Source organism: Trachymyrmex septentrionalis, unplaced genomic scaffold, assembly GCF_001594115.1.
Source record: "Trachymyrmex septentrionalis isolate Tsep2-gDNA-1 unplaced genomic scaffold, Tsep1.0 scaffold213, whole genome shotgun sequence".
Classification (NCBI taxonomy): domain Eukaryota; kingdom Metazoa; phylum Arthropoda; class Insecta; order Hymenoptera; family Formicidae; genus Trachymyrmex; species Trachymyrmex septentrionalis.
Genome location: NW_017305321.1, coordinates 620,409 through 641,247, shown reverse-complemented (window position 1 = coordinate 641,247; position 20,839 = coordinate 620,409). Strand labels below are relative to the sequence as shown.

The following is a 20,839-nucleotide window of genomic DNA, read 5'->3' as shown; positions in this document are numbered from 1 at the left end:
GTTTTGGGTTTCGGTGATAACCAAACAACAGGATTTCGCGATTAAGCGAACAAATCGCTTCGTCCGTGCAGGGCACACATTTATTTCTGAAATAGTAGGTAATTTATCCGCGAAACGAGATCCGCATACTCGTACGTCTATCAAAATAAATGATATACGTCACGTATTGAAGCAACAGAAGTTATGTTGCAAAATAATCGTAAAAATACGACAAACGTTATCATATATTTATAATAATACTAGGATCCATTTTTTTGTAACTATTAATTAATAGTCGTTTAATTAACATTATCTTGTACATTATTTTAATGACGCATGTTAATACTTTTTCAATCGAAAAGTAATCTAAAATCTTGGAGTAATCATAATTATCTCTATATCGAACATTGTTCTATTGTTAATATAATTTTATATTGTTAAAGAAGTACAATCTGACAGCCTCGTGTAATTTACTTGACTCCACAAGTCTTCTCAATTATATCATGTGTTATCATCGAATGCTATTAACGTGAACCGTTATCGATATTTACTGTGCACTTTGGTTACCACCTGTTGACAGGAATGCACAAGCTAAATGTCAGAATAGATACCGTTTAGTTTAAATAAAAAGTTAAATTTCGTTATAATTAAATCGTTCGTAGCGTTTGTAAAAATCTGTTAATGTATTATTGAAAAACGCTTGCTACAAAAATAAATCCAGCTAGAAATGAATGGTCGATCGATGTTGGATCAGCATCGATTCGATGTTGATCGATCAATCATCTCTGGCTGAAAAAAGTTTTACTATTTCAAGTAATTTATTGGAAATTTGATTAACTTCAGCCAGATTACATATAATCGAATTCGGAAAGTCATACACAACGTTCGACATTTGTTTCCTCGACACGATTTGTAATACAATAGTATGTCGAAATATCGAAAAGGGCATCGAGCTGCTTTTTCTTCCTTTTTTTTTTATTTTAAAATAAATCGGACATTTTTTTGCGCACCCCTGATCTACGGACTAATTCTAAGTCTATAACATGAAAGAGGAACGAAGTTTTACTACCTCTACGTCGCATTTTTAAACGTTTATATTTTATGCAAGCGCATGTGCATCCGGTGCACGTTGCGTGTTACATAAGATGTAGATAGACGTTGGAGCTAGTAAAACAAAGTGACCTAAGTAGCAGGGTCCTCAAATCGTTTCGCGCGACACGTCGAAGTGCTGTAAAACGCTCGATACGCATAAAATAAAAAATTACGATCGTCCGAAGCCACGTTCGCGAAGTTTTTTACGTAACTCTAGCTGATCGACGAAATCGGATTTGCTGATGAGAAATTCGCACACAATTCGCGTATTTGCTTTGTCGCCGGCGCAAACGAAATTTGAGAACGCCTGATCTAATGAACGCAACATCGATTATGATTATTATAGTAAGTACGACGAATCTTTTTTTTTTTTACAAGAGAGATATTAGAATATCGGAGAAGGAAGGAGATCGAGAGACGAGGAAAGAGTGCGAGGAAATCGTACAATATGTCGTTTCGTATGAAAGTTTAACGAAGCGAGCGTTCAGAAGCTGCGGGAGAAAAATTATTCCACGCGCGTAAAGGATTAAGGAAAAATTCTTTCTCGCACGCAGTGCTTGTTCTGGGGGAGGAACTCGTCGCGGTATACGATTTCAATTGCAGATAGTAATATCTAAAATAAATGTAGCCCGGATGTGGAGCGTCATCGATTCGCGGAGGCGCGACTCGAAGGAGTCCTCTTGTTGAATCAGCGAAATACTATGTCTATTTACTTCGTTTATTTCACGACAGCAATAAAGTTGCTAATTCATACGCGGCTCATGCATAACAATAAATATAGCGAAAGAATAAAATGCAATAGCGATATCTGACGAGAATATCTTTACGGTACTTGCGAATTTTTTTTTCTTTATTTGTTGAAAGGAGGAAAGAAACATTTAATCGTAAAAGTCGAGCGTATCCACCGTACAAAATTAGGTTATAAAATTGTTTTAAGAGATCTGGATGTTAATAAAAAGAAAAAAAATCAACGAGTGAATGGAAACTCTAAGTCTAACCTGAATTAGTCTATAAAATTTTTAGAAAAACTTCGGCATTTATTATTAATTATTTCTTAAATAAAGTTTGAATTGTGTTCTATCAAACTGATATAGAGCAAATAAACGAAGTCCATTTAACGTGTCCATATTTGTGTCCATTATAAATATATAGATATATCTATTTGAAATTTATTTTAAATAAAAGCATTTCCGCTCGCAGCAATTATATTCGCTTCTACACAAACAAAATAAAGAGCGATTTAACAATGCAGTTGCAAACTGCCAGTGGTGCAACTAGGAGTGTGCAAAAGCTGTAAGTGTGCGAGGATTAAATGGTGAAATGTAAAATAGATCATTGGAATTTATCAACACCGATTAACTATAGTTGTATCTATAATCGTATCTATAATTTTTAATTAAGGAACTTATGCTATTTTTGTGCTTCGGAGGGAATGTACGTCTATACACACTCTACAGATTTATTTGAGAGAAGAGAAGTAATTCATCGCTCGAGTGCATTTATAATAGTTACGCCACTGGCAACGGACGATTCTGAGATCAGTGGTTCAAGCTCGAGGTAGAGATAAAGTGGAAGGATCGAGTCGGGAATGACGTTATTACGAGTTGTATAGTAATCTCTCTGCATCAGTGATCGTGTCTGCGATCTACGCTTGTTCCGAGCGACGCCTTCGTCCGGGGCCGCCGGCGTAGTTCGCTGCCGCGAGTCCCATCATGTGTTTCGCCGCCTGAGAACCGCTGTAGCCACGATTGAGACCCAGATCCAATCCTCGTTTGCTGCTGCGGACATACCGATTGAATGTTTATCACACTGTTATTTGAATCGACTATCTTGGAAAGGGTCTTGCTCCGACAAACACGAGTTCGCAAAACTCTAGAATCGTATAAAGCATTCGAATAGCACATCCCCACGTGTAATACGTATAATAAGAGCTAGACATCTCCGATTCTATCTCGCCACTCTTATATCAATTGATTGAAACGAAGTCTCTTCTATATATGAATGTATGCCGATGTAAAAAAAGACACGTACAGTGAAAATCCATTATCGACATTTTTAAAATAAAGCCTTTCCTAAAATAAGTGGCTCCATTTATATCCGATGGAATTAAAGACAAATAAAAGAGACATTGCGGTACGGAAGAAGTATCAAAGGAAAAATGATATTCCGAATATAGAATGTTCCTTGACAAGTTCCAAATTTCCTATAATGAAGTGCTTTTTATTGCACCGCAGTTTAATTTGAGATTCAACTTTTATTAATTTAAAACTTTTAATTCTTAACGAATTTTTTAATAAGTTTTCTTGAAAATCAATTATCTAAAATATTACTGACTAGAGCAGCAAACATAGTCATAGTAAATATAGGCATAATTTTATAAAAAAATATATACATCTATAAACAATATATAGAGTTGAAACAAAAATTCGTAGCGCTACTTTATTCACATTATGCCTATGTGTTTAAAAAAATTTGGCAATTATATCATTCAATAGATCAAAGTTTCAGTTTTAAGAATCTATTCTTTGGACTACGATACGATGATTTTTAACGGAGTTATAAACAAAGTCAAAATGCTTCTTTTATTAAATCTGCGGCAATAACAAAAAATAATAATAAACTTAAGGAGGTTCGATTATTACTTTTACAAGTTTTTTTTGGGCACTTGAGATCCACAAAGTGGGGAGAAAATTTTCTTTTATTCAGTTAGTAGTTTTCTGTATGTAAAAATTACTACACACAAACAGGAAGTTAGAAGGCTTAAGTGCTGTGTTCAGCACTCAACATATTCGCTGCTATTGACGTATTTTTCTAGATTAAAAAGTTTGATTGGATGATTTAGAAGAATACACTAATAGCGAGCGCTCAGCCATAGAGACTTTTCGTAAAGACTTTAAGCTTTAGAACTGTTTTTGACAGTTAAATTTTATTCATTTTTAACAAAGTTTTAGGCGCTTGAATTTTGAAGTGCTACGAATTTTTATTTTAACTCAATATTAACAAAATTAACATCCTATATGTATTAACTATTAATCTGACATTACGCCTGTTTAAAATTATGATATAAGATATGATGTTTAAAAGACGTTTTACGTTTCAAGTTTGGGCAGGGACAGTAACATGAATTATGCATAACGTTAAGATATCATTGTATAACATTATCTTACTTTTCCATCTCAGGGCGGTTGATGCGACTAAGACGAGAGAGTATCTCTAGAAACTCGTCTCGGTCTATGTCATCCTGCTGATCCCAATAACTTTCATGGCTGCGTGCGTAGTGTAAAATAGGAATTGATTGAGGAATTGATCGATTAATCGTGAAAACTGTGCACACAATAATAAACATCGAATTACACGAGATAAGAAATGGATGTTGAAAATGTAATTTAACTGGGAAATCGATAAGAATCGCCAAAACTTACGACCTCTATAAAATCTATTCTTCTCTCACGAGAAAGAGACTCTGGAAACTGAAATGAATGATGTGAGAGAGGTAAAAATATAGTTGTCAAATATAATTCAGGGACGGCGTTAATAGATACGCCTGCAACTCGGAATTATTCTTCGCGATTGTCTAAAACGTCGTTCGACGAGTCATTTCAGTTACCAGGATTCCTTTCAATCGGCTGGCGTGTCAAATAGGAACTAGGTTAAACTGTTCGAGCAGATGCACTTCTGCTTCTCGTTCAATATATTCATTTAATTGTAAATAAGCACTCGGGGAAATTTCAATTTGCATTGATTCGAAGTTGAGTATATTTAAAAATTAATTTCGGGCGTCTACTTATTGTTGAATATAACTTGATTAATTATAGCACGTAGCTAAATATTTACTGATAGCGTTCAAGCGATAATCTTAAAGTTTTTTATACACTATATATGACTTTTTTTTAGAGAGAGAAAATTCACGGGCGTTTTATTATATATGACTCGGCACACACAGGATTTAATTATTTTTATAATATTCTAATAACTTTTGTCTCTCTCGTCTTCCCGATCAAAGATAGAAAGAGTTACGTTACCTACCGCGGTATTGCATCGGCTGTGAGACTCGAAACTGCGACGACGACTACGAACATCAGTAGCGTGCACAAAGCAGTCATCTTGGGCTGCATCTAAAACAAATTAATTATATAATTATATTATAATAACTGATTGTACATTTATAAATCAAGAGTTAGTAAATCGTAAATAAGATCAGAATAGGAATCAGGTACACGCGGCTTTTTATAGCTAAAACAATCTAGGCACTCCATATAATAAGATGAGAATCATAATATGCTTTTATATAAGTAGGAATGTAAATATTCAGATGTCGTCTGGAGATCCGAATTCCTGCATTACATAATAACGCTTGGCATTTCAGGCGGTTACATTAAATGGTAAATTTGGCAATAAATGAGATTAAGATGCGTGAATACAAAGCGACGTACTCACATGTATTCCTTTTGTAATACGTAATCCTGCGATATTCCTCGTCCCATTGTTCTACTTAGTTTACTGTCTTCACCATCGTTTAATGGAAAATATGTCTATATATACTTTATCATGCGCGTCTGCTTAAAGACCAGCAAATCCTGGTAGAGAAACGTTCCTGATTGCGAACAACTCTACTACTGCAACGGATTTGGAACTAACTGTCTTGAAACATTCGCGAGATTTCATTTTCGTGGAATTCTAATTTAAAGCAAAATTCAACTCGAGTATGAAACTTGTTTAAATATGCAACAATGATTGTGACGGTAGGTAGAAAAAAGTACCTAAGTATTGTAAGAGTAAATTACTGTTTTCGAGAAAAACATGTTTGAAACTTTCATTCAAAGCCGTAATTTTATCAGCAATTGATAGAATAGCAGGAATTGTATACAATATTTTTAAATATTCTGCTAAGATAGAATTGGAAACAAGTAAGATAGAAAATAAATAAGAAAGACATAGAAAGAACGATTTTGCTGAAGTATAATATCTGGAAATTTAGCTACAGACCTGAAAAATTTTTAATTGAAAATGAACAAATCATTCAACAAAATTCTGATTTGTCCATTTTCAATTAAAATTCAAATTAATGCAGTCGGACTTTTTTTCCCATCAGTATAGAATGTTGAAACTTTTATCAATATTGTTCATTATGCTTAAATATCCTACATAATGATTTTAATAATCCAATAAAATTATTTTTAGATGTGTGTCTAGCAAAATTTTTAAATAATAATACTTCGGCAGAATCATTCTAGGATTGCCACAAAATTTAAAATCAGGGAAATGTCAGGGAAATTGAAAACAGTCAGACACATCAAAGAAAAATCAAGGAATTTTGCAAAAATTATTTCTGAAAAATAAAAATTCTCGGCTTTAAAGAAGTTTAATATACATATATCACATCTCTACTCTCTAAATCTGAATCAGTAGATAGTCACTAATTATCCAGTGACACTAATGATCAGTGAAGTTCAATTAAAAAAAGGAAGAATGTTTGAGCATTATATAACTAAAATACTGATATTTGCACGTTAATTTCAATTTTTTATATTCATTAAATTTAAGCACTAAAACAAGGCTAGTTAGATCACATAATAAGATTAGCTAAGTTAGAGATCTCACATTTAATTCACTGATTACCAGTGGCATACTTGGCACTGATATCAGTGATTATCCAGACATTCAGATTTAGAGAGTACGTAGTTTTGAAATATTATCAACTTAACAATTAAATGCAAGCAGCAATATTAATATTTACATTGTTATGTTAAATTGCTTTCTTAACAAAATATTTTATGGTTTCCAAATTAGAAAATACAAAAAAATTCAAAGCATCAGAGAAAAGCTATGGAATTTTTTTTAGAATAAGGAATTTGTGACATTCTGTATTCTTTCCGTGGAAAAATTTTAAATATTTTATCGAAGTATTTGTGTTTACCGCCTACTAAGTTTTATTTTGTTAGTTTAGAATAACTTCTTTCACAACGTGACTTTGCTGATCTCATATCGCCAGATATAAACTGTAAGATTAAGAAAAGATTGTCACAAGATAAGAAAGACAGTGTCTACTGAAAAGATGGTAATTCGCTCGTATATTTTCGAAAGTAATATTCTCAGAAATTTTCTCAAAACATTGTACTCTTATCATATCGCGATAAACGCGAAAAGTGGCCGTTAGTTAAACGATCATCGATTTACCTATATTTATCGTAGTTGAGCAATGCGAATATTGAAATCACCGTAGGCGGTCCGTATCTTTTCAAGTATCTGTCAAGGTGCGGAAAGTTCGTTGTTAAATGAAACGCCAAGTAAAGGAGATGAGAGATTGTAGGAGTAGTTGTGTGAAGGCGAAAGATGAAACAATGGTCGCTCCAGAATATGGAGAAAAGTTAGCGTGTTCTCGGCTAACAAACTATTCAACTCGCGACCCAGGAAGAACGTCCTGTCATCCGACGATAATATATATGGGGTAAAGGTAGCTTTCTCGTTCTGCAGAGTTAGTAGCGTATCCATATAAGCAGAGGATATAATTTAGAACTATCATAGGTATAACGATCTTTAGCCCAATGATAATGTCTATAACACTAGGTTTACAAAAAATATTTTTCAATTACTTTGAACTAGACAAGGCGTTGTTTGTAGATTTTTGGATAAAAGCGATGCTGCAAGTTAAATTTTACTAGCATGTTAGGTTTCCGCAGTAATCGAGATTTAATACGCTAAAATAGTTTTTTTACATTATTTGACATTTTTTTTGTAAAAAGGATTGTTATCTTTTAATTCTGATCAGAAGTCACGTATTGTTACCTTATAAAATGTATTTTTTTAAATTTCAATATCTTACTGTCATGAAGGACGTTCAGTTATAAAGAACTCGTATACAGACCTTTTCTTCGCATTTAACAAAAAATCGCACAATCAGTATCTGTGTATCGAGCAACAAATTGAAAATTGTATATAACGTCATAAACGGAAAATTTGTTATCTTAAAAAACACCGCATTTAAATCCACATAGCTAAAGAGTAAGATACTGAAATAAAAGAAAATGTATTTTCTAAGGAATGAACAAAATACATTCATGATTTTTAATCGAAATTTCAAAATAATGGTTATCTTCTTTACAAAAAAATGTCAAATATCGTTAAAAAAGTTATTTTTGGAAATTAAATTTGAATTATAGAAAACCTCTCTGACGTGTTGGAACTTGCGGTATCGTTTTTAGCATTCAAGAATCTGTAAGAAACATCTAATCAGCTTCGAAGTAGTTTTTTACTGTATAAACTATATAGTGTAATATTCCATACTGCTGCATTAATGATATCGTCGTAACATGCATTAATGAGAATCTTAAGTGAGATAATTACGATGGAATTTTAAGATAAAAGATAACAACTTAACTAGATTGTTATTTTTTATTTCCAGACTATAAATAATATTGATGTAACAGATTTACGCAATATATGTCTTCCAAACAGAGTAACATTTAGAAACTCAAGCTGTAGTCGAAGTTCTCATTTTATTTACTTTTTATTCTCTTTATGTCTACAAATTTCGCAACGTTTTTTTCTCTCTTTCTTTTTGACGTTTATTCAATCAGCATTTTATTGCGGTATAACTACAACTCGCTTTGAATAGGTATCTTGTAGGTAGATAATTGGATACGCGATTCGCAGTAATTGATGGCCATAGGCTGATATTCCATATCCGTGTATTTATTTTCGTCTGTGAAAGATGATGCGTTTATACTCTGTGTCGTAGAACGTTATTTCTCTTTCACGGCATAAATATGAGAGTTTTTATATTAAACATACAATTATGTGCGAAAATCGCTGTTTCGTTATTATTCTGTACAAAGTGTTTATTACAAATTTGTTGAATGGTCGTATTTTTTTAAATTCGCCTTTTTTTACAAATTGTATCCATACGTACACACATATATATAATATGTACATGAGAACAGTACTCTATAAAGCACTATTCTTTTTAATTTGCATTATGACTGAAATTTTAAAAGCACTGCTCTTGTTAATTTGCATTATGACCGAAATTTTAAAAGCACTGCTCTTGTTAATTTACATGATGATCCAAAAACAAAATAAATCTCCATATTTTTCAAGTTATAGTTTCCCAAGACATTTCTCTGCTCGTAATGTCCACTAAATGGATCGTTTCCGCGCTATAATTCCATACGCATAGCATTGAAGGCAAACAGAAAACAGAAAGACGCACTGTATAGAGTTAACGTTCCGAGAACGCTTAAAGTTCGCGTTTAATTTTCCTTGGTTGCCATTAATGCGGATTAGACGACTCTGGCGCCGACGCTTTACTATACTACACTTCGAGAGAAGCCGCAAGCCATAAATCTACGCAATTTCATCGAATTTATCGTCCCCGATACTTAGCGTAACCGTGCGTCGAACGAGGTGGGCGATATAAATCAAATCATATTTAAAAAGAAAAGCAACGCGGCAACACAAGAGTATGTTAAATATACCACGCGGTTAACATCGTTAGTTCTCGACGTAAAAATTATTTTTCTTGAAAACACGTTCCCGATAATTGTCCCCGGTAGTGCCGTCGTAACCGCGGTGAATCTAATAACGCGATAATGGAGTTTCGATCCAGAAACTTTACTTATGTTGATCGTTTAGTCTTGCGATCCCGACCGGTTTTTTTTTCTACCTGCGCGTCCTTAAATGCTCTAATTTTCGTCTGTCTACAAAATAAAGTGATTTCACTTTGCCAAAAAAGTATTTGCTCGCTATTAGGAATAAACCGAATCAATCTCATGATGTACAAATATCATAAAATTATTCGGCCACAAGAAAATATCTTCTCATACTAATTTTTGAAAAAAATTATCATCGATACACTGAAAAAAAGTAAATTAAAAAAAACATGTTTGAATAATTCTAAATATTTATTAAATGTAAACATATATATTTATTTGACATAAGAACTATTAATTTGACTTAACTATCATTTTTTATTTTGAGTAAATACTTATTTACTGGAAGTAAACATTTAATTAGTACTAAAAAAATATGTATTAAGATTTAATAAACTTTTTTCAATGTATTTAATTCTATTTCTTAGCAAAAATTCAATCGGTCATTCTTTTTATATTTTTTCTCCTTATCGATTTTTTTCTTTATACATAACGATACCTCCCAGTATTGTTGCGGTAAAATTGAAAATGGTAGTCTTATCGCAATACAGAAGACAAGAGAAATATGATTTCTGAAATAACAAAATAATAACAGATTTCGATTCCATGATATGCGTAATTATAACATAATTCAGCTTCTCTTTTTAATTTGTTGCTTCGCGTCCATTTTGTTATTAAATATTCATTCTTCCATAGTGGATAAATATGTTCCACAATAGCATGAATGAATTGTACACACGGCTTTAACGCGGCCAAAGAGTATTATTCACTTCCTAGATCGATTCAATCGCAGTAGCGATTTAGTTTCCGAACAATGTCGTCAATATCAGTGGTTAATAAACGATTCTCTCTTTAGTACTCGTATAATAAGGCGTGATATCATGGCGAATGACAAAATCAACGCACGTATGATGATAAAGACCACGCATGATTAAATTCGAATGAATACTGATCGCTTATCATAAACGCTATTCCGAGCTATATGGAAATCGAACGGTTTCAGCTGAGGATGTGAAAAAACGCGTAGCTATTTCGGAATCTTGTATGTTTAGTTTAATTACACTGAGAAAAAAATATATATCCTAAATTTCAATAAATATTTATTTGAATAGTATCAACTAAATATTTATTAAATATAAAAATATATTTAGTTGGTACAAAAAACATTAATTTGGTTTAACAATCACTTCATTTTATTAAGTAAATATTTATTTATTGTAAATAAATGTTTAATTGGCAGTATTCGAATAAATATTTATTTAAATTTGGACTATTTTTTTCTCAGTGTATAAATAATAGAATAAAGTTTTTTATAATTCACATTTTTATTTTTTATCGTCTAAATATTTCGTGTCTGCAAATTAAATTATAATATTTTATTATATTATTTTATATTATATTTTTTTAGATTTTTCGGAATTATATGTAAATTATATATTTCTATTTACTTCATTTATTTGTAACTTTTACTAACTTTTAATTTATACTAATATTTCATAGATACGTGATATACAAGATATACAATTATTTATTATAATTTCTTTATTAGATATTATAAAAAATAATTTAGAAAAAAAGGATAAAATTTATCATATATTTACGAAACCTAAATTTCTTTTATATTATTCATAATGTCACTTAATGTCACTTCTATTTCATTTAAGGCTAAGACTACGGAAAAACTCGTAGGGGTATTAGCAACTTTGAGATGGAAACTTTCACTGATGTGCCTGACAGTTATTCTTTTTCATAAAATGCTTCCATATGCGCGATAAAGTGGCAACTAATGCAACCGAGACCGATTCTGCAATACATTGTCCGTTGTTGCAACTTTGCCGACATTGTAGATACATTTAAATGCATTCTATAATTATCGCGATGGTATATCGTATACGCGGTGCATTTACCCTGTACTCGCCTGTACTGGAATAGAAAATAAAACATAAACGCGATTTACAAGACAATGGAATGACGTAAAACATGAAAGCCTGTCGTCATAGGCGAACACGGTTAATCTCGCAAAAATTGAGCTATAAGAACATTAACGTGAACCAATACGATTTCTGTTTGACCAGCTTGTGTCAAAGAATAATATTTTGGAACGTTCTTCGAGATAATTTATTCTTACATACAATATTTCGGGATAATTGCTTTTCTTCTTATTTACATGTAAAACATGTGAGCCTTACAGAAATTTCATGCTTTCATTATTTTTATATGCTAAAAAGTTATGAAATATTTTTTTCGCAATAAGTTCTTTATAAGTTTTAAGATACTAATAACATCAAATCAATGATCTAATTTAATGAGAATTAATTTGAGATTATTATTTCTGTTTGATTGTGTTATAAGTCCGAAAATAATTGGCGCGTGATTATTTCTAAGGTAAAATTTGTTTAAATACCTATAAATGTATTATTCCAACATCTAATTTTAGTCATAATAGGTGCTTCTCGTATTTAGTTGATTCGTTCATACGAGCTCGTATAAGCGGTTTTGTTTTAATCTTAATATTGTAAAATAAATGTACATGTTTCGGTTAAAAAATTAGCCGAAATATGTATACAAATTAATAATTAAATATGGTAGGATTTAATAATATCGAAATTTATCGCGCACGTAGTACAACGCTAATTCCAAATTTATTATAATTATATTATGAAATAATTTGCAATTTCAATAAAACATAAAATAATTATTTGAAATAATAAAAAATGATTTTAATGCCCTTTACTTATATCTGGGGCTTACTCTCACATTTCTCACAAGTAGAAAAATGAAAAATGAAATGTCAGGAAATTTCGTCACTACGAACAAACGTGATAATTCCCAGGGTAAGGAGAATAAGTAGGTTTCGAGCAATAAATATATGGTTCGGTGGTAAACTCAATTGGCAAATCGATTCAGGCTGGCCATGGCTTTCCGCATATAGAAAACAATTCGCAGAAATGTTGGATTATTACATCCTGTTCAATTCGTATTAATACTTTGTAATATTTCATATTAATACTGCAATTTGTATTAATATTTCGAATCATAAAAATAATTATTACGTAGCAATATAGTTTAATACGAAGCTAAATATAAATTGACTTAATGAACCAATCGTTCGGACTAATTGTTAATAAGTAATATTGGCTATACATTTGCAAAACATATAATACATTTGCAAAACATATAATGCATTTCTGTATATTTGTGCAAAACTTCAATAATTTGCGCAAAATTAATTTCGTTATATTTTAAAGATTTAAACCAGTCGAGTCCAACAAATGTTTAAATTTACGACCTGATAAAATTATAATTATATTAAATGTTTGCGAGTTGTTATTGTCGATTGTTACCATATTGACTTCCTTTGTGTATGAGAAGTTCAACAGCAACAGCTGGGTAACGAATTCCATTAGCATAAACCGCTCTCGCGGAACAGCGATGAATGAATATACACGATGCTTTGACACATTCTTGGCTTTGTAACGACGATCAATAGATTTAAAGATTTATTAATTAATTTATATAAAAACGGACAATTTTTTAAGTACATAAATTTTCTTAAAACTGACTTTAGATTCTATTATATTATTAGAACACTTGGATTAAAGACAAAATTTTACGAATCTCTGTACACGAATATCTGTGTTATCGCGATAAATAAATGATACGTTGTATCACGTACGTCATATCAGGAAAATTAAATTCCCGACGCAAGTATATCGCGGTTATAAGAATGGACGTGAGACCAGACGAGATGAATCTGCCTTTCTGGAGGCTCCTCCAATAACGAGTTTATCACAGTTTTACGAGCGGCTAGATAGTCAATGCGCGACCATGCGAACGGGTAATGCATGATTGCTCTTATGAGAATATTTGCCCGATCGGAGACGTCATCTCATGCGACTAGAAAAAAAATGAGAGAAGCGTTTTCTAACGATATCTCATTCCGGTCGCATCTCTAGCTTATCTCGATTTTATGGGATTATCATCGTTGATGAAATCTTGACTGTGATATATATTCGTATTTTTTCCTTGACGCTAACACGCGGAATTTAGATACGTAGGATTTGCGGTGTTACCCGGATTTTCGAGGGAACGTGAACTGTTTAAAAATTTATATCTTGCAACATGAGCTTAAGTTTGAGAGGTACACATGTCCCTCTTTGACGCCCCTAAACCGTGGTTAGAATTTAACGGATTTACTCCACGCTCCGTGAAGTTAAACATATTACACGATTGCGTTTCGAATGCGTGATATTGAGAATTTTTTCCCGGGTTGCAACCCTAACGCTTTAATAATAAAATCCTTCAAATATATGTGTATTACGTTTCATGTGTCTATATGGTTATATCTACGATCTACAAAATTGAAATAGCTAGCGGTAGCAATTTTTGTAAATAATAGATCAACTTTTCCAAAAAAAAAAGCTACCATCTGAATTAATAAATATCAATATAGAGTGAAGGAGTTATTTCATCTAGAGCGATCATTTAGAGATATCATTTTCATCGTTTTCGCTCTTTTCTCATGTGAAATAAGAAAGAACTTCCTGAGTCATCTCCACCAAGGCATTCATGATTACGCAAAAAAAACTCAAAGATGTGTTCTATGTCTAGTATGTATGTATCCTGGATGTGAATCACCGTTTCCATTAAGTATTATATTCGTTCGAGTTAACGACCGCACATTTTTAATATTTAATTAAACTGTGCAATAAAGTTTCTAGCCCATCGAGTTAATCGTGAAGCAATTTATATTACAATTAAAATTAATTAATCTTTATAAATCCAGATTAAAATTATAAATAATATAACAAAACATATATGAAACTTTTTAAATTTGTTACTTGAAATGTGGATAAAAATAGTATCTTTTTGTCGAAACGAAGACAAATTATTCGATTCTAATCGCTTAGAACATTCAATGCTTCAAGTCTCTTCAAGAGTTCTTCTTGAAAGTTTGCCAGACTTTAATGGAAAACTGACTGAAATAATTGAATAAAATCGTAGTTGTAATTAATAGGAACTGTATTATGTTTATCCCTTCCATCTTTTTATTCGTTTGTCCTTAAAGGATACAAAGATATAGGTATACCGATTAAAATCAACGAGATTACAAAGTAGAATTTATTTGTGTCACATGCTAACGATAATACATATGCTGTCTCGAACTTCTCGAGATAGTTCTGACAAAAAGATGACATTTTGGAACTTCGTAATTCGGATATTGACATTCGACCTCTCATCATTGCGATATTCACACGGAAGTAATTTTTCGTTCGATATACGATTTATACGACGATACGTGAATCCTAAGAATGCTTGACTTCGTGCTCCACTTAGAGAGATAAACTTAAGAAACACTCGAAGATTCAGTGCACGTCCGACAACCAAGCACTGTTTTTCCTCTTAAGAACCGCAAATATTATTTCAAAAAATTTACGTAGCTAATTCAAGATCTCTTTTTGATCTTTTCGATGTATATCTCGTTATTTTAAATCTTTTATAATATTTACATTTGCATTAGAAGGGTATTATTTTAAGCAACAGTTAAAATATGCACAGAGAGAGTGCTAAGCTAAAATAATAATATTCCGTTATTTAAAACAAAGGGATTAAAGGGATAATTATATGAAGAGTATAATATATTATTTTTATACGTTGAATATTTCAAAGAAAAAAAGAGAAGAAAAAATGCATGTAGCAAAATTTTCCGAAAAGTTGAGATTAAAAAAGATATACTTGCTAACATGGGACTGTAATGCATTTCATGCACGCGCACATGGCAGCAAAATTCCACAACGGGGTGGAATTTCGACAACCTTTCGCTTTGCTGAGAGTGAAGGTACCTTTGTTTCAGGAAAGTCCCTTTTCCTGTCGCTTGCCATTGCTGCCATTGTTATCGTGGTTGTCTATCCGCGGTTTAGGTCTCTTTGAGAATTTTGCACGGCGCGAACGATGAGCAAGTCCGATGGATGATGGATTCGTTGTAAAATTTTGCTGCACGCATGAATTCAATAAAAAATTATATCAAAGCGGAAAAGAATCTTTTCCGACATTTTTTCGACATTTTATTTAAAATGTAATAGTAAAAACGTTATTAAACTTGTTAAAATGAACGAGATGAGTTTCTGATCTCTTTTAATTAGCCTCTTTCGAATATTGTATTTTACCTTAAAATAATATAGGATTTCAGTCAGTATTTTTAATTAGTCATAAAATAACTCTGTGATAAATATTAATGGAGAATATCAGCGAAATGAGTACACGTCTTATTGATAGTAGAACTGTCATCACGTATATCCTTCTTAAAATGATGTATCGTTTCGTTGACATTTACACATTAGTTTATGCATGATACTTGATTGAAAATCCGCTGCGAGAATATCATCGTGCATTAAATTGATTCATCGTAGATTAAATTGATTCATTTCTTTCATAAATTTAATTTAAAAAACCTTCGACAGCTGAAACAGTCCTTTTTTTTTTAATGACAACTTTAAGAAATTGATGTAAAAATTATATCATTTCAATGCTCAAGGCTGGATAATTATCAGTGCTGAGTGTATTATAAAAAAAATCCACATGTTTTTAATTGCAAATAAATTATCAAAACATTAACAAGACATTTTTTTGTAATAGTTAATTAAATATGAGTTAATTATTTCTGTCACACATAAAATAAATTTTGCTATACAATAGAAATGATAACGCTAAAGGTTGTATGAGAAAATTACTATTCTCGCTGTAATCTTGTGATGATCTAATTTTAAGCGCTCAAGGGATATGGCATACTGAATACACACACGGCGTACACAGCTGTTGTGTAGATAAAGCTGAGTATAGTGTCCATATTCTGTCTTCTAGATACACAGTTTTACGGATTTTATAATAAAATTTCGAGCTTGAATTTACCCTTTGGATCAAATTCATCGGACCTGTTGGTACTTTGTTAGACGTACTAACGACTTTTTAAGTAAACACAGAGTAGTCGGACCTATAGGGATTTGAAAATAAATAAAGGAACAAAATGCATTTTTGCCATGTAAATGCATACAAAAAAATGATACATTTTATGAAGCATTTTATGCAACGAATTGTTTTCGACATTTTCAATGCTTTATTTATCATACTTGCATTTTATATTTTTACTTTACATTCGAGTTAAGTAAAGAACAGAGTTTCTCAAAAATTAAACGTTAAATGTATTATCTTTACAAACTTCGTATCATTCGTTCACTTCAAATGTGACATAACTAAAAAACTTAAATTAATTTTTTGTTTAGAAAAGGAGAAAAGTTATTTTTCAACTTTCATTTAACAGAAAGTTATCAATTAATCAAATAATATCGTCACAAAGAATGTATCATTAATATGATTAAACGTTATTTTTGTCATTTTCGTTTTATAACCCTTAAAAACCATTGTTTTTTAATTACAACGATTTCGACGATCTTTATAAAATTAAGTTTAGATATTTGATAGGGTAATGTTTACTTAACTCATTCATGGTAATAACTCGAAAATCACATATTTTTGTAGTTGTATCACTTTTAAAGTAAAGGAGCGATTATATCCGCATCATATTTTTAATATAATACATTGTATGTGAGACGATGCACAGAGTTATTACATGAAAAATTCTATTGAAATCTTCTCAAGAGGTGTGTAATAAAACTGAGTTATTCGCTGCCTTTGTCTAAGATATTGTTGCACTATGTAGCTTATTAGAAGATATTTTCAACGTTTATCACATTTATATATCTTCACGTTTTGTAACGTTTAATTAATTAAACTGGAATTAAACACATCGCAATTTATGAAATGGTTGACAGTGTCACGGAATACGGTTTCTGCATATTCAATCGTACTTAATTATCCAATTTCCTGACCACATCGTAACTACGGTAACACGCAATTTCAAACACTTCCGTAATAATTACCACCAGTTGCGGATTATTATTTTATTTTAGCACCGATAAACAAGGATTTATCTGGAGTTGTTTATCATATTCGAAAAGCGCCTTTTTGCAAAAAAACAATCTCACTTTTCAATGAGAGATATTTGTATGTTAATTTTAAAATAAATTTGGTATATGTCAACAATTAAATAAATAAATTTTTGTATTTTAATAACAAAATAACTCGCTTATATTTATTAAAGTTATTTTTGTATCATTTTATTTACAGAGTGCTAAATATAAACAAGAAATATTAATAATATTATTATGAAAGCAATTAATTTATTTCTCTATACCGTATTAAAACTTTCGTATTAAAACGTTATTTTATTAATTATCGACGTACGTTTGTTATTTTATTGTTTGTGAAAATAAAAGTGTAACCATTGAATTTCTCGGATATATATATATTTATCTTCGTAGAAATAAACTAGACGCGCCTGTATCGTCGTTTTTCACGATACGCGTAAGCCTTGGCTCTCACTGCTCCGACCTCTATTATTAAGAGGCTGCCGTATCTTTTCGATCAAGAAGACAAACTAGACTCCATGTTTACTTTATGGAAACAATGTTTCGATGTGTTTTTCTTGGGAAAGCATTTCGATAGTTTCGACTCTCATGTTCGTCTCATCCCAAAAACTCTTGTCATATTTTGTTTCCCGGCATTACGTCATGTTATATGCCGAAAAATCTTGTTGCATTAATTGGAATTCTTATTGAAAATGGATAAGTCAGAATTTTCTAGTTAAATCTATCATAATGCTATTATAATTCTAATGTTGAATTTAAATTAATTTTAAATATTATCTTACATCTACTCTATAACTCTAGTTGAAATGATCAGAATTTTCTGGTTCGTTCATTTTCTAGAAATTTTTCTTGGTAAAGTTCATTTTATGATTAATCTCATTTTACTTTCTAAAACGTGATGACCACGGAATATAAATTTTTTCATTACCCGCACTGAAAAATTTAAGATTTTAACTCGAAAATTAGTTACGAAGATAAACATCGTAGAGATATTTAATTAAAAAAATTTTGAAGAGAAATTACGTTTAGAGTAAAGCACTTGTAAACAAAGGACAAGTGAACCCTGAACAACTTTGATACATGGTAGATTGCAGAAAGAACATCGCCATCGTTAAATCGGTTATGTATATTCTTAGTCGATGCTCGTGCCGACCGTGCTAGTATTAAAAACTACTTCTTTTCAGTCTACTGGAATTTCTACAATTACCGCAATAAGAACGACCGAATTTACCTATAAATCAATAATACTCCGCGTCAGGTGGTTTGCACTCCAAACGTTTAGTTCTCCGGAGAAGAGTTTTTTTCGTTTCAATAAAGTCACTTTGCCTGCGTCTGACTGAAAAAATGATTAAAGAGATCGGCTTTATGTAGATTCAAAAAAAATTACACGAAAAAGAATAGAAATTGCGCTAGTTTTCTGAAAATTTAATTATTATTAGACGAACTTAAAAGTGATATCTATATATTTCTAAAAATTATTATAATTGATTATTATATTTTTGTTGTATTCTACTTTATCTATTTTATTAATAAATTTATTTTATTGTATTTCTCTGTATCCTTTAGAGTCAAATAAAAATGTCAAATAAAAATTCAGTCATAGAGAAAAAAAACATTAATTGTTAATCCGAATCGAATTCGAAATAAATATATTACCATGAATTTTTTTTGATTACATACAATTCGTTGACAATATTTTTCCAAAGTTTCTCGTATAAAGTTCAACCTGTAATGTTGCTCGGAAAAGCGTGATATGGAAAATTAAATTAACGTATTTTGTAAATCACTGACACTTCACGCCGTTCATTCTACTCACACGAATGCATTTAAAATTGCATAAATTCTGAAACGAAGATGAAATATACCCTTTTCCTGCGCGTATATGCGCGAACACCGAGAATAAATACTTTAAACAGTTTACCATGACGAGAGAATATATCACGCACGCTCGTCGACGAGATATATCCTCTCGCAGCTTTCATATCGTTGAGCGTGAAAGTTAAAACGTGTTCAGGTTACAGGTAGAAACTCGCTACCATCAAGGGTCCATTCATACGAAACTCACGAACGTATCGTCATAAAATGACATTGCTAGCCACGTCCCGTCGAGCGTTTTGTGTGCAGAGTGCAATTTGCTTTCCGTCAGGTTATACAAATGCCGCTATTCCAAAAAGAGCGTTATCTCGTTTAAACCTAGAAATAGAAATGACTAATGCACTTCGTGTCGTTGTGTTATCCGTTAATCATAGGCAGACAATAACAAAATTAACTTGAAGATCAAAATTTCATTTACCATTTCTATTCTATATCTATCATTTGCTTTTTTCTCTTATTGCTATTTTAAATTTTCCACAGTTAAAATATTCTATAATTTATATTTTTAATAAACTTCCTCGAGCGATAATTTTTTAATAATGTCAGAGAGACGTTTTCGTATAATTTTATTTTATTTCAAAGCTCTTTTTGTCTCTTTCTCTTTCTCTCTTTAAACCAGAGTTGTAATTATTAAAACAGCATTATTATTGAAGCTGCAAATTATTAGAATCGTAAGAAAGAATTTTTGTTAAGAGATACATTGAATGATTTTATTCATAGAAAGTAATTAATTGTGACTATCTCTTGCATTTCCCGCTTGTTAGTCAAATGACAGAAAAAGTGCGCTCAGACAACATTAGTTTTTTACCGCTAATTCTGGAGCCAATCCTTTCATTCAACAATTTCCTGTCGACGCGGCGTGGCGCCATACTCCGAACGTGCCATTCACCATCGTCGTTAATCGTTTTGTAAATACGCGAACACTAAAGTCTCTATCTAAAGTCAATCGTAAAATATTTACTTACATTGCCGCACGCAAACCATTGCGCGTAAATATTTGATCTCAATTTATAATAGTTACCGCAACAAAATTCAGCCTTTTCACTTCGCCTTTCCGATGGGACGCTCTGTATATTTCTTTCAATTGTACCTTTCCTCTTTTAAAATTTAATCAAGCCATAAAACACGTTTCGATTTACATAGGAAATGTTAAAAATTATAACATTTATTAATAATATTATAAATTAATATAAACCGTATATTTCTTTCTCTCAATATATTTTCAAGAAAATGATTTAATTGGAAATTAATGGATTTAAA

General features: G+C 31.4%; 1 protein-coding gene across 1 annotated transcript in view; it reads right to left on the bottom strand.

Moving 5' to 3' along the window:
* Positions 1 to 2,148: 2,148 nt before the first annotated feature.
* LOC108748174 overlaps positions 2,149 to 20,839 on the bottom strand; it is a 34,221-nt gene continuing 15,530 nt past the window's right edge. Inside the window, 2 exon segments of the mRNA XM_018486200.1 lie at positions 2,149 to 2,849; positions 5,098 to 5,186. Of these exon segments, the coding sequence (XP_018341702.1) occupies positions 2,717 to 2,849; positions 5,098 to 5,186 (222 nt within the window). The 3' untranslated portion in view covers positions 2,149 to 2,716.